The sequence below is a fragment of the Falco cherrug genome, chromosome 13 (assembly GCF_023634085.1).
Source record: "Falco cherrug isolate bFalChe1 chromosome 13, bFalChe1.pri, whole genome shotgun sequence".
NCBI lineage: Eukaryota > Metazoa > Chordata > Aves > Falconiformes > Falconidae > Falco > Falco cherrug.
Window position 1 is genome coordinate 25,998,296 of NC_073709.1, and position 16,084 is coordinate 26,014,379.

Here is a 16,084-nt window from a genome sequence, read left to right on the forward strand (position 1 = left end):
CAACTGTGGTGCGAAGAGGAAAAAGAATAGAAAATCATGAAAATGAGAGAAGATAAAAAGGGAAGACAGAAGAATCTTATGTCATCTTAGCTAGCCTGTGGCTTTGTTCTCTGATTACTGCATTCCTTTGCATTTCACACAAGACCAAGCAACGGGGCGTGTGGCGTGCTCTGTCAGATGAAAAGCATCAGCAAAGGCAACACCTGTATACACCAGACTGAAAGGTGTTCCAACTTCTCTTTTTCTCTGGCATACAGTCAACAGATTTGTGGTTTGGGGTGATGCTCTTGAGGGCTGTTGCAAAGGAGGAGCCTATTCAGTCCCTTCATAGCAAGATCATTACATTTAAAAGTTTCCCTTCTCAGCCTGATCCTTCATCAGAGGTATAGATTAGCAGAAACTTTTCCAGTACATCTTTGAGTGAGAATTCACAAAAGAAATACATTTAAACCTGTATTTTAAAACAGCTTTCTGCTTTCTAAGGAAAACATTCATTTTCTTATTTCCATATTTAGCAGTCTAATCTGTCTTGAAAGTGGAAGCTTAAGAGCTTTCATTAAAAGTTTGACAGAGAAACCAGCGGGTGGCTTGTGAACGTAAAAATCAGTTCAGAGCAAAACCTCTTCTAACATTCAACAATCATGGGCGCATACCCTCAATCCAAATCCCAAGTATATTTATGCCATCTCTTAAGTCATCTTACCTTAACCGATTCCACAAACTATATGCAGAAATGCAGTAGCTCCGGTGACTTATATCCTTTTCTTGTATTTCAGTGGATAAACCTCGGGACTGACCACACAACGAAATCTAAGGTGCCCATTTCTTAAGCTTTCATTGAATTATAGAAAATATGAAAATGAGATAGAACTTAGGAAATGTAGACACCGGGCACCATTGTAAACCCAATCTGGCAGTTATCATGAAAAGCAACGTGTGGCTGTACAACTGTTTAACAAATGATATAAGACTGATCTGTTGTTTGATTCAGACCGGAACAAAAGACATGGCCCGTCTGGAAAGCCTTTCTTCAGTCAGCTACCCACGCTGAAAAGGAGGACTGAAAAGGAGTATTAGAAAGAGACAAAAGGTAATGGTGATGTAATAAATAATTTTGACGTGGCTGACCAAAAATGACAAGAACAGCATTGCTGTATGGACTACCTCTTGGCTAGAAAAAGGAAAGAAAAGGAGACAAAGGATGAGAATGATAGTCTTGTATTAGTTATTGATTCCTAGGGTCTGCATGTGCTCAGCATGCAGCAAGCTACCAACATTCTCTTGTTAGTCAAGCAGTTTTGCTGCAAAACATTTACAGCACACCAACAATTCTGCCACTGAGGGCACAGACTGGAGTTGTCAATTATAAAATAGTATCACATGGACTTTCTTTCAGAAAGTATTTCAATTTTTCTAAATTAACTATTTTAATAATTGTTGTAACATGGACTGCAGTAAGATCCTACGCAAGCAAGTTGTAGAGAGGGTTCATTTTTGGATCTGCTGCATTAAAACTGTAAATCAAATAGACATCTGATCTTACACCTGATGATCCTCGGAACTAAACCCAGATGCTTCAGAAGAGAAAAACAGATAAACATATTAACTTTGTTGGAACAATAAAAGACAAACAGGAAAATATTGATATTGTCTAGTAAGTGAATATATTTAACGTATCTTGTGTTTGACTTTGTCCAGAATCATTAATCTAACAGAAGACTATTGAGGCTTAAAATAAAGCTATGTTTTTCATTTATAAAGATTAATAGCTATATTAAGTCACTGTTATAAGGAAAACAGACTCCACCCCCCACTTTAGTTTCCCTTTTCTGTCACATAAATACCCAAAGAAAATAAAAAGTAGAAAAAAAAAGAAAAAAGAAAAGGCTGGTTAGATGAGTTCTATTACTAGAACAGCTAGTAAGCATGGCAAAGTTTGACATAATGACAATTCACTGCTGAAGATGACATTTATTTCAGTTTTCAGACTGTTGGCTTTCAACCACAAAAGCCACATTACAAACTGCAAATGAAATAATATTCCAGCTTCACATAGTGACTCAGTGAGTAGAAGTGACAAAGACTGGTAAAAACACCGCCAGCTTAAAAAAGGACAATGACTGACCAGAAGGAAGGCTGTGATTCAGTTACATCACCATCCCAATAAATCATCCTGATTCAAACCTTTTTTTTTTTTGTAGGACAGCAGAGATTTAGAAGTGTGAAATATTTGAGGGATAGTACCATATGAGGTCAGAAGTAACAACTGCTGATAGTAATTTCAGTGCTCCTCGACATGTCCATTGCTTTGGCTGGGTAAGAGGACAAGAGAGTTCTCAAACTTCAGGCTTTTGGTGCCAATCCACCCCCAAGCACCAAAGCTGCCTGTACATCCACCACATGGGTTCTATTTAGCAGCACCTACACAATTTCAGCACTTCATGCCAAATAATCCTACCGTAATACATCCTGTTGTTTCTACTAAGGTTTTACACAGTGAAAGTCTTATTAAGGAGATATGAGTGCCACCCAAGTAAGGGCTAAGTAAAATACAAAAAGGGCTTGGCTCCAAAGCGGCATTTCAGAGCTATGCATACGCATCACTGCCAAATGCTAAACCTATTCCACTCAAATAGGGGATGTGCAAAATTCTGCACAGCAGAAACAAAGAATACAAATAATACTAATGACACTCTATAAAATAACCTCTATTTAATACAGGTCAGGACCCAAGTATAAGAATTCAAGCATTATGCAATAAATGGCAGTGCCATGTTGATGTATGTGTTTATGGGTGGCTGACACCAAGAACGAAAGGCTGCTGTTTGTCTGGGAGCCCACAGGAAAAGACACCGTGTCATACACAGTCCTACATCCTTCAAGGTTTGTCTCTGCCTTCCCTTATCACTTACATCGCTGTCACTGTACATTCAGTGCAAATGTTCACAGGGGCCAAATCCTCTGAGTATCTTTTAAAAATGGAATTATGATTTCTGGAAAATTAAAAAAAATACTGCTTCCTTATTTTAGGATCAAAAGGAGAAATTTGACAAATGAGGTTGTTCAGTTAACCACAGGTTGTACTAATATTTTCTCATCATATGGTGATTAATTTTTAACGGTGTTCCAATTTAAGTAGAGTTTTGAACCTGTGGAACCTACTCTTCCTAATTCTGAGGAAGTAACAGGTAAAGTATGTGCACTAAGAAAAATACCACAGATTTTCATTTCATTCAAAATCTTTCAAACTCACTATTTTTAATAACAAAACTACAAAGTAACTATAGGCTGAATTCATTCTTCATTGATGCTTGCCTAAAACTGCAAACAACTGCAGTCACTGAGATTCTTGCCAGTGGTGACTGTGGGAGCAGAACTAAGCCTACCATCTAATCTCAAGGAAAGTGCAGATGATAACACCAGCAAAGAGCTCTGACCCTGAATCTGCAGATGCTAACGTCAAAAAAAGTACACTCGCAAATCTGTGGAAAGCCAAGAAATCTAAATAGTTCTTACATACAGACACATAAATGATCCAGATTTCTCTACATTCACTTTGTACTGCCTTTCTTATCGAAGTGGTTTATTTGTATAAAAAGACAACTGCAAAACAAAAATGTATCTAAAAAGAGAGAAAATTTGTTTGAAGACTGAGTTCAGTGAATTGCTGGGACTTTCCTGTTTCATTCCCAATGAGATTATGGGCACCAAAAATGCTCAGAAGCAGAACATAAACCAGACTGGCACAACACTGCAACACAAGCACAGCGAGAGCCTCTCAGGAGGCTGACAGCTGGTCTGAGCTGTAGGCACTTCCATGATTTCTAAACCCAGGAAGAATATCCACATCACCAATATTTGCTTTTTCTTCAGCATTTTTGTAATGGATGAATAGAAATGCTAGTTGCTTGAGCTCACTATAAACACTAACCTGCAGTCGAATAGTTTGTCCTTCCTCATCAGTTACAGAGAGTGGATAGTCATGAGCTGTGTTTTAGGGCAGACAAATTGGGCTGTCAGTTCTAATGTGGGAACTGGGCTATCAGGCCACATTTTGGTTAGGAGGAAAGAGGTCTACTTAGGAACACCAACACCACTTAGAGATTAGTTTCTATTGTTTCCAAGGAGATTTAACAGGTCCCAGTATATATTAAACCAAGCACAGGTTGAATGAAAGAAAGAAAAGGAAAGTAAGGGGGAAGAGGGAAAGAAAAGAAGGGAAGGGAGGAAGAAAAGGGGAGAAGGGGAGAAGAAAAGGGGGAAAGGGATTGAACGGGAAAAGGGGGAGGGGTAGAAAAGGGGGGAAGAAAGGAGGAAAGGGGGGGAAGGAGGGAAAAGAAGGGGAAAAAGAACACTTTCAAAAAATATCTGCACTAGTAAGCAAACTCCTTCATAATACATTGAAACACAGAGAAGGGTCGATACTCAGAAGAGACTTCAACAGAAGACGCACCGTGCTATCTCTTGATGTTATGACACAGAAGCTTTGTTTAATATCCTGCATTAATGAAGGAGCTCCTTAAGTGTAATATCACAATAGAGAGCATAAGAAATATCACTGAGGTCAACGCCGCTCTATTAACTGTCATCCTGTACAGAAATATTTTCTCTGAATACCATTAATGCTTTCTCCTTCCCTTTGTTCTAATTTCTGAAGGCAGCAGAAACTAAAACTTCCTCCACAATAATTTCTGCTTTCTTCTTGGCAGACTAACGGTATTAGACTTGCAAGAGAAATTTACCTTGCCAACGTCTTATGCACAGGTCTTTTCGTAAGAGGAAACCTATTAAGCAGGTTTTTTTGGCTAGCCTAAAACACAGGTGGTTACACATCCTTAGTTAATAAAGAAGATTGCTTAGTTTTATTTATTATTTTGAGAGTGAATCCATTAATCTGCCCCTGTGCATATCACCCACCTCTTTATGTAAGAAGAAACTCAAGCTGCCTGTTCTCCTTGCTGTAGTGGATTCATTTGCATAGACTGTCAAACCCAGAAAAGATCAATAAAATAATTTAATCTGATCTGCTGCTTAACACAAGCCAAAGATGTTCATACGGTAACCTCTGCATAATAAACTCACTAATTTATACTTTAAAATACACACATCTTTAAAATACAGACATCTTTAAAAAAAAAGTATCCTTATATTTGAATGAATGAAATCTCTCAAAGCGTGAAGCAGAAATACTTTAGAAAAAAGCAATTCTAGCATTTAAAAAAAAGTTTAACTAATTTGTAATAATCTGGTTCATTGCAGTACTGTGACCATCTGAAATGTTCAAGCATCTTAAAAACTGTCAATAACTGCTTTTATTCAGATCAGGGCTCAAGAAAAACTTAAAATACAGAATTTCCTTGCACACAAGGCAGATTCTGACTACTGCCTTAACACCACCCTAGGGATGATGAAGCCACTTTGAGGGACTGCATGAATCCTTTTTCAAAAACCCAAGCAAACAAACAAATGAGAAGTGTTAAGAGCTACTCAGTGAGGAGTGCGAATACAACACGCTAACTGTGAGGGAAGAGTTACACTGAAGTCAGCATTGCCAGATGATGAGCTTGGAGAGTTGCTATTCATTTTTAGAACCTGAATGACGGCTAATATACTATCAACAGAAAAGATTCACAGACACAAAAAGGTATATTACCGATTTCCCCATAGCATAGATTGCTAAACCCGCCAAATGAACAGCAATCTAATGTAGCTCCACCAGCTTCCATTAATACTAGGTGAGGATCTGGCCTCCCACTTTTAATAGCTGGACTAATTAAGCTGGAATTCTGTCACTGTCTATTCTAACTGGGTACAAAGTGAACGATAATCATTTGTAAAGCCACATATTCCACTATTTCCACACAAAGGAAAATACAACATACATACATGAAGCAACCCAGATTTTCTGCCATTTCATTATAATTTGCTTTTCAAATAAATTTGATTCCCTATATATCACCCACTTATGAGCTACACTTTCTGAAACAACAAGCAATGCAGATCAGCCACTGCAAACAACCCATAAAAAATTCTGAAAATGTCCAGATACCAGATATGAGAGATACATAGGAGATGTTTTGGTGTCAACAGTCCTGTAAGAAGTACGAAGTCCTGTAAGAAGTTTCAGAACTGAGAGCGCCAAGACAGGATACAGTATTTCAGATGGTCTGAAAGCTGCGTTAGTGCCACTCAACAGGTTCCCCTCTGAACCATAATTTTTAACCTTGCTACAATATAGGGACAGAAAAAATTGAGGCTATGACTTTGCCTCCATGGAGAAAACTGAAACATATGGAATAACCTCTTGAAAAAACAAACTCTGCACCTGAAACAAGAAGGAATTTTATTTTGGAATAATTACTCCAGTGGAATTATTTCACATGGACAGCTATTCTGAGCAAGATCTGTAGTATACTAGGAATAATACCTTCTATCATAGCCACATGGTACTATACTTAGTCCCACAGACAGTATTAAAAGGCACACAGTACTAATGGAGGATTAAAAGCAGAATTCAACCAGACTGACTAGCAATAGAAAAAAATAAGAAACAGACATCTACCCATGATTTCCCGTATCAACTTTGGCAGTTTTACATCCAATTTTCCTTCTTAGAAAAGAAAAAAACAAAACAAAACCCTTTTCTCACTCTAACTAGCTTTATAAAAAGGAAAATAGCTAAAACACCCAATCTTACACGTGAATGCAGATTTAATTCTACCACCTGAAGCAAACTAATCACCAGCTTCCAAGGAGTCTGAAAGGCCAAACTTTAAAGACTGGTTATAAACAAAACCAACTAGAAAATATCTTAAACGTGTTCTTTTTCAAAAAGGGCAAATTGTTGCCTGTCCACACCCCCATACCCCCTTTTAGCACTTGCAATATTATTTAAAGAAATCACTAGGGATACATTTGACAAGTTTTTCCGTAAACTACACTAGAATCTTTATGTTGTTTCATCTGTTCTTGTAAATCTGAAAGAATCCACCAAAACATAAGCACAGTCAAAGAAACTATATTTCAGGAGAACCAATTGTGATCCTTGAAAATCTGGTTTTTCATAACACCAAGACACAAAATTAAAAACAGAAAAATGCAACGTTTCTTCCTTGAGTAAAGTGTACGCTGCTGTACTGCTAATAACCATTATGCAGGAAAGCAAATGAAAAGACGATACCTATTTGTTGTGTGCTTAAAAGCTCATCGGTGTCTGCTGAAAGCTTCAGTATAAAGCGTAACACATACTCAAAAATACCCATATACCTAGACTTGTTTTCAAGTAACAGTCCATGGGTGGCCTTATACCAAAATGAACTGTTCCTCTGAATCAGTCTGCAGAAACTTTCTTGTGCTACTCAACAGGAGATGCAGACAGGACCCAGCACTTCAATCCCACCCCAGCTCAGCCCAGTATGACATTGCTTCACCCTTCCTTCTCTAGCTTCTGGCCTGTGACTTGTTAAGAACCTTGATCTAGGTGTTGCTGGCTATGCCTCACTGACATGCTTGAGAATATGTACAGAAATTCCCCGTTCAACCTGTATTGTGTGTGACCAGAAACCCAACTGACCCCAAGACACAACTCCAAAACCCTAACACTAGGTCTCTCTCAGAAACACTGGATGCTAGATGAAAAGCACCATTATCTTCCCACAATAAATGATTTAACATCTAGCTGTCGTAAGAGAAGCCACTCTATATATTTTCTGTAAGTGGGTTTCGGACCTTGCCCCAAAAGCTAAAATAAAACTCAGGATCTTCTTCCAGGCACTGTGATTTCTATCATGAATTTTATATGACAATTCACAAAATGACAATGTAATAAAGTCCTTCCAAACGGGAAGGAAAGCAAAATGCCTGATCAATGTTTCACTTAGGATTACTTTTAACAACTGTTTGTTAAGGAAAATTTCTAGAAGAAAACTCCCCACTAACAGGATAAGATTTCTGGAGAAGATGCACACTGGCAGATGTGCAGAAGTTCTTGTAAGGAATATGATGCTTCTCTCAAAGCTGTTTAAACTTGATTTTATTTCAGGTCTGCAGCTAAATTTTTTTTGTAAATAGATTTAGGCTGTCAATTTCCAGGCATGCTGTGCCATCAGCATGTAGAGACTGCTGTGACAAACGTGGAGGCTGCAGCAGCAAATTTTATTACAAACTGGTAATTGAATTGAACAGGTTTACATTTGAATAGATTTACTGCAGCATGATCTCTGACATGCTGCATGGGACTGAAACCCTTGTCTGTACATAAAGAAACATTTAAGATACAGAGGCAATTATTTCAGCTCCGTGTAAGTCCATGCTAATCAATAAATTTACATCACTTTACTACACCTGCAAGAAGTAAAGCACATCATCATTCTTCACTCAGTGCATAAAGGATGTGGTCAAAGACAAAAACTCATCTCCAGACTTTCCCATAGGTAAAAACAACACCTGCCTCCAAAACCACCTTCCAAGAACAACAAAAGAAAAAAGTATCTCTAATCCAAGTACAACCGTAAAAGTGTACTATGAATCAGTATGGTTTCAAAAATAAATGTGGCCACTAAAGTCGGAAAGAAAACAAAGCGCCCTTGTAAATTCTTTTAGGTTGTCCTATAAGGTGGCAGATAAGCAATACCTGAAAAGAACATAAGCTAACTCTTCCTTAAATGAAAAGACTCGGTAATTAAAAATACATAGAAATCTTACTGTGTTTTGACAGAAAAACTCACACAGTAAGAGTGGAAAAACTATGGTGTGCCCAGCAGCGGGCCTAGCAAAGGAACCTTCTTTACAAAGGAGTTAGCTATTTTGTCATTGTAGAACATTCAGAAAAAGGTATGTACTTTTAGGGTAAACAATTTATGAATTCCTGATCAAAAAAAACCAACAAACTGTGGGATTGATTTGCATCCATGGATAATAATTTGTGCAAAAAATCTGATTCACAACGTGCATCTGATTTGCCCAACTAAATTATCTGTTAGCAAAACTGTACGCAGAAACATAGTAAAGCCGCACACAATTTTGGTAACAGATAATTACTCATTTGTAGAAGAGTCACTTCATTTCCTCATGCAGTCCCAGAAGCTGCACACGGACAAGATTTTTAAATACATATGTTAATGCATGTGCAATGGTGCCCTCAAAATTTAAAAGGAAGGTCTAATTAACCTGTATGTACTCTTGGTAGCACTGTTTTGTTTCCAATCAAGTTGCTCAACATAACTGTAAATTAGGTTACTAGTGATACAGGGTCTTAACTTACTAAAAAAAGATGTTAAGCAGCACAGCCCCTTTCAAAAGGTGCCATACTCACACATTTATTGCTTTCTACAGTTTATCTAAGCATCACAATTTAACCTTTAAGTTAACTGCTCCTAGTGGTCAGTTATATGAGGATTTTGGCAAATAAAAGAACTGTCCCACCATCACTGGAAGGGAGGGTCAAATCCTGCCGTTCTTACTGAGGCAAAATCCCCATTGAATCTGACAGGAGTTTTGCTCAAGTAAGACTAAGGACAGCAGGATTTGGCTCACAGGATCATAGCATCTGCCAAAGCAGTTGCACAGAACTGGGTTTATTCTTAGTAAGTATAATCCAATAAGAATATGTCTGTAGGTGCGTGATAGGCCTAATTTGTCCATCATCTCTCCACTGGTCTGTATTGTTCTTGGATTTTACTGATAGCTGTATATCAAACCTGTTCTAAATTACCATCAAACGATCTGCAAAAATCGGCCATCTATTAGAGCTGACTTTTTAAGCATTGACAAAGAAAAATTGCATGGGACTATTTTAAACTGGTTGCTTAACACCAAGCACTCTCCAGTGAAGACAATATTTAGAAAACATTACGTTGATTCCATTTTGAAAGGTTATCTAGCTCAGAAGTCCATGACATCTTCTGTTATTCTTTCTTGGTGGTAATAGTGCACTACAACAATAATGTATACAATACATGCACATAAAAGTATATTTTTGCATATACATTAACAGCAACAGAAGTGCATAGCACGTGACCAAGGTTTAAGAAACTGTTCTTTCTGTAACATTGATGAATCAAGTTCCAGGCAAGATAGTACTGTTTCTTGGAAACGTTTTCTTCTATTTACAAGTTATTCAAGATCTTCAAAATGTAACTGATTAATTGAAACACTCAACATATACTTACACTGAGGGGCAGAGGTTCTCACATGCTTTTTAGAAAAAAAGGGAAAAAAGAAAAGAAAAAAAAAAAAAAAAGAGGGGTGGATACTACTCTTCTGTATGCCATTATTTGCTCCAGTGTTGCTACAGTAACTTCAGTAGACACACTCAATATTTATACTTGCTTAATTGAGAAGTAACCCTTTCGTTTGTCCTGATGAAATGCCAACAGAGTAAAAATAGGGGAAAAGAAGGCACAGCGTGTGTTTCTGCCAGAAACAGTGGATAAGGACTGGAGGAAAGAAATCTTTGAGAATTCATGGTGTTAAAGCATTTAAGGAAAATGAGAGGATATACTCTGATGATTCTTCTATTAGTTACCTGCTGAAGGAGAACAAATGCTGGGGTACATCTTGCTATACTACATGCAGTTTGAAATATTCCAGAGAAGATGAACTCTATGTACATACACCGTGATTCCATAGCTTAGAAACAGATGGTCAGGAAGAGCAAGTATACATGAAAACTGCCTTTACAGTAACTGGTTAGAACACTCACCTATCTGTCTTCTTTACCAGTTGCCCTACAACTGTTGCACATGTTCGCAGAGAGATACATATTGACTTGACCAGTCTTACCTTCTTTCAGCATGCCAACTTTTAGACACTTCATGAAGCGGCAGGCTTGGCAGGACTTGCGTCTGCGCTTTGTGATTTCACATTCATTCGTTGCTGGGCAGCTGTATTCTATGTTACCTGTAACAGAAATTATAGGAAAAGAGAGGTATTCAGAATCGCTGACTAATCAACACAATGGATATACAAAGTACTCATACAATTGCTGTTGTGTTTAATTTTGGAATATAACAAGAGTAAACTGTGCTATAGAAAGGAAACACCTTTCAAGTAAAAGCAAAAAGCCAAGTTAGAGGATGAACTTTTTTTTTTTTTACTTTTTTTTTTTTTTAATCTAGACAGCTGTATGGGGGAAGAAAAAACCCAACCCCAAACCTCCACAATGTGAGTCTGTGTCTGGCTCCATACATGGTCCCTAGCAAAATCCTTCACATAGGTTATTCTTGCTGGTAGGATGAGGAAATTCTGTCATTGACTACACCAAGCAAGCCACATGCTCAGGCTCCTTGCCAGAACACTCTTCATTTCTTTTTTTTCCACCAATTTAATCAGTCTTTGTCTACAATACAAAAAAAAGACTGTTGTGCTTTATTGCACAATCAACTGTAACAGGTACTATGAGAGAGCTTTGCCCTTCCCCTTCCACAACAGCAGGCACAGTGTATCAGGCAGGGCTCACCAGCATTGTTACCACCACACCTAACACATTCTACAGCTGCCAGGTCAGATCCCTCAGCCAGGACATCTCTCCTCCTCTCTACAGAGTTCTTGTACCAAGAAGCATCAGAAATAGGATCATTCCTACCAAATTGTCAGAATAACAACATGGGGTAGATGTTTGCCTCTGCCTCTCCCAGCTTTCCTTAATGCTTAGAACAAGCTAGACCCTTAAATGTGAGCCCTCCTGGGCAAAGCAGTACCTCCATTTTTTTTGTTACTGCTTAGTTCATATTACTTACCCTAAAAAACATGGGGGGGGGGGAGCCTAAAAAAAAGCCTGAAACTGAATGGGTAAAATACATATGAGTAACTTCCTTTACACTTCTTAAAAATCACATCTTTGGGTATTCAAGTCCAAATGGGAGAACATCTGTTCTCTTTTGCCCTAGTACCACTGCATTTTCCATAAAACAGCTTAGCTCAGCTTATTCAGCTGCCCAGCCATGCATCCTATTGCCCATGACTACATTCAGTATGACAGACTTTGCAGCAGTCAGAAGTTTCACCAGGAAACTGACTTTTAAATAAAGTATCTTCCCCATCAGCCTGTCACATCTTGCTTTAAAGGTATTTCTTTATTTTCTAACCCTTTCCCCCTGTGATTAAGTGCATTAGTATCTTAATGAAAATGCATTCTGTTTATTGCCCTCTTGGGAAGCAAGAGGTCATCACACCAAATGCATAAATTGTCATCAGAGGCAGTCCGAGCATAATTGCAATTTTGCTGCTCCATGTTTGCTGCACTCAGGGTCCATCAAAGTCCCCTGAAACATGCGCAGGTTCTAATAATTAGCATAGAGTCTGCCTGGGACCACAGCATTGATGAAATATTTCAGAGTTAATCACACTTTGTAAACACTGATTTATATTGACTACCTTTCTCCAGACTGATGTGTCCTCATTAAATATCACATTAGTGGATTGCAGGATTGCACAAAGACCAAATGCTCAGCAACTGCTAATTCAACAGGAAATTATACTTAAACCACTTATACCTATTGAAAATTGGTTAAGTATTTATGATAAAGGAGGTCTGCATGGTACAATGTATATACTAACAATATAACCAGCATACTCTGCATGCCCTTTTCAGGCCTGTGCAGGCTTTCTTCCTCCTGAACACTGCTGCATCACTGACTTAGCAATGCCGGTGGGTAAAACAGATTTTGCTGTGTCTGAACGCTACTGGCTCTTGTTAACAAAACTCAAAACTTCAGTTTAGTCCTCTTCCCCTTTCTTAGCTCCTGAGAAAAAAGCTATTTAAGAAACTGAAGGATACAGCAGGCAGGAAATTCAGCGCAACAGCTCCTGCAAAACTTCTTTCCAATACACATTAGCCGAGTTAGGAGATAACGCTTCTGTAAGGATACATAGGAAAGGGTGGTAAAGGCAAGCTTTAAAAAAAGATTCATATTATCCTCTCACACTCTAACAAGGCATTTTTAGTGAGGTACAACCACTACACAGGGAGACCTTCAAAGCTTTCCACAAACTGTATTTCATTAACTTCATCATATTGTAGTCATAAATATATTGCCAACCCTATTAAAAAAAAAAAAAAAAAAGAAGAAAAGAAAAGAAACAGGGAATCAAAAATACTTTGCAGAACAAAGACATCTTTACGCAAGGTCAGAAATGATCTTGATCAAAATCAAGATTGAGATTACAACACAGAACTTCAAGCAGCAAAGCTCTGGTCCAAGGCAAGTGAAGCACTCCCACTGCAGCCAGAGCCCTTGTGCACAGATGACAACAGTTCAGATGCCAACGCCAAAGCTAGTATTCAAAATCAGAAAAATATAAGCAAGATTGCTTATTTCCCTAAATAGAGACTTCTAATCCATACCCTGACCTTTCAAGTTTGTGCAAAATCCTGTGAAACATGGCCAGGGTCTGTGGCCTGCAACACATTATGCACCGACAACCTAACATTTTTCCTGCAAATTCTTGCCACCTGAAAAGCTCTAGAATGAGCTGTTATTCTAGTCACTTAGTTTCCAGTTCTTTATCTTAGAAGGGGAATCTTCTCCTATCTATTTAGAGTACTTTAATGAATTATACTCTACAACTGATATTAAATCTTAATTTTTGATGTTAGTAAATAAACTTGGAAGATGGCAGCAAGAGTTCCTCCAATGAACTCAGCAGAATTACAGCAACTGGATTTATTGTTGCAGCAAAGAGCCACACCTTACCAATGGCCATAGATGGTTCCCCTAAAATGTTTCAGCTTTCTAGAATATGGCTAGACTGCAGTAAGGGTTCAAGAAAACTAGTATTTTGTCACCACTCCATACATGAATGCAGTACTTTATCAAATATTCTTATGGATAGACTTCATTTCTGACAGCGAGCTTTCCTTAAAAAAAAACAAAAACAAAAAAACCAACCAAAAAATAAAATAAAAAAACCACCACAACCTCATGAATTTTGCAATGGACACTCAAAATGCATTTTACCTAGCACTCAAAAGTATTAGTGGATATATTTTTACTAAAGATCTACATCTACTGTATACTGCAGGTCATAAGAGTTCTCACAATTTCTTATTTATTTCTAGAGTGCTCACAATTTCTTATTTATTTCTAGAGTTCTCACAATTTCTTATTTATTTCTATACACTAAAAAAATAAATAAAGAAATTATTTTAAGAAGTGTTTGGGAATCTGTACAATTTCATAGGTGCACTACATCCATTCAGGATGCTCAGATCCACATTTGATTTCAACGAGGAAGATTCAGGAGGCCCGACCTTTAGTTGTCTACTACATGATGCTAGTGGCTGAAAGTGAGCAGCTAGTAAGAGTATGTAAGTTGAGTTTGCCCAGTCCTGTCAACAGCTGGAGAGGTGGCTGTGTTACACAGTGAACAAAATCAGCATGGCAGCTCTGAGTCTTTAAACTGGACTGACAAGAGCGATCGAGCAATTCATAATATCTCCTGGCTGGTTTACAGAAAGGACTGGGCTCTGATTACTTATTTCAGAGTCTTTTGTACAATTAGTTTGCAGGCAATATAATTTTCTCACTTACTCCTTAATAGAATTGTGCAGCTAGCTGGCTGATAGAGTAACAGCGTATATGTAAAACTCCTGCCTGAAGTGCCAGGGAATAATTTGTATATTCCTTTCAGCAGTGTAATGGACTTTTACAGTTTGGCAGTTAAAGGGCTGAGTAATGTAAACTAGTATGACGTTTGAAAATAAAAATATATGTCAAATCTTCACTCCCCAAACACACTGCCAGGTGTTATAATAATACAACAGGATTTATGCCAGCCTGAGTCCCTTTTTTCTCCTCACGCACTGAGGAATGTTCATTTAAAAACATTCCTTTTTTCTACTAATTTGTTAAATTTTATGATCTCGGTCAAAAAAATGAGAAAATACTACGAACACATGGTGCCTATCAAGTGCAACTGACTCACTAAAAATATGATGCCCTTTGATCATGAGAGAGCAGGTGAACTGCTAAAACTTACACTGCGCAACCGGCTCTGGGGTTTTAGATGCTTCAGACTGTCAGATCTTTACAGCTCCAGGTTAAACGGGCCAAGATATTAATTTTTCCATCTCACAGATGAGGTTTGAAGGTTACCTGTATGAGATATGGAGTCACTGTACAATTGTAATGGTACAGGGACTTACTCGATGGCTTTACAAGCTAGACAATCAACTGGACTCAGCCAAGATGCTTGAGACCATTTTGGCCATTTCTCGCACAGAATTGACAGTAACACTCAAGGTAACAGAAGAGCAGTGAAAACAATGACAAAGAAGAGGCCACTGAGATGACTGGACCTTACGCCTTGACATCTGATCCCAAACGAAGGTGCTGTCATCAACAGTTACAAGTTTAGAACCTCACAGATATCAAGGGGGCGAAGCTGGCTCTAGAAAGTGGCTCCAGCCTGTGGGACAGGCTGAAATAGGGATCTCTCTTCCAGAAATACAAGAATAGAAGCTGCAAATAGCAATTGTCCGCAGAAGCTTTATTTCCCTTTTCCCACTGTGACGTTAGATATTCTGACACTAAGATGTAAAAGGATTGCTATGAGCTACTGGAATATGCTCAGGACATCTTTGGAGAAGTAAAAGACATGAGGAGGACTGAGACACAGGGTGAAAATGTGCTTGGGAAGAGCAGCCATGAACCACTCACAGAAGCAGAAGGAATGCTGAAGACACCAGTGTTGAAACTTCTACTGTGTGAGAATGTAGATCCAGAAGTGGGGGGAAGGTAAAAAAGGCAAAAAAATAGAGAGGAATTAATTATTCCTTCAATGTAGTAATTTTATGCTACTATCAGCTCATGGAACTGTATTTCAGTATCTCTTTATTTATATTCAATAATGCCCCATTTTTCTCCCAAACTTTCTCTTTCAGCTTCTGTAACCTAATACCTTTTTTTCAAAAGCTTGTATTTAAAAATCAAGTGTTCTCATTATTCTTAATAGAGGCCTCTGCATCACTGGATTTAAGCCTTTCTGCAGTAAGGTTGACCCCAGGCACCACCTTCATGCTCTGTCTTCCTGGGTGACAGACCCAAAGGAATACACCTGCTTCTCTGTGGACTGGCACGCATGA

The 16,084-nt window shown here is 38.2% G+C and overlaps 1 protein-coding gene across 33 annotated transcripts in view; it reads right to left on the reverse strand.

Moving 5' to 3' along the window:
* ESRRG (estrogen related receptor gamma) overlaps positions 1-16,084 on the reverse strand; it is a 408,187-nt gene that overhangs the window by 105,025 nt on the left and 287,078 nt on the right. For all 33 annotated transcript variants that reach the window (XM_055725774.1, XM_027809203.2, XM_055725768.1 and 30 more), the window contains one exon: positions 10,783-10,899. In XM_055725774.1, the coding sequence (XP_055581749.1) occupies positions 10,783-10,899 (117 nt within the window). The remainder of the gene's footprint in view (positions 1-10,782; positions 10,900-16,084) is intronic.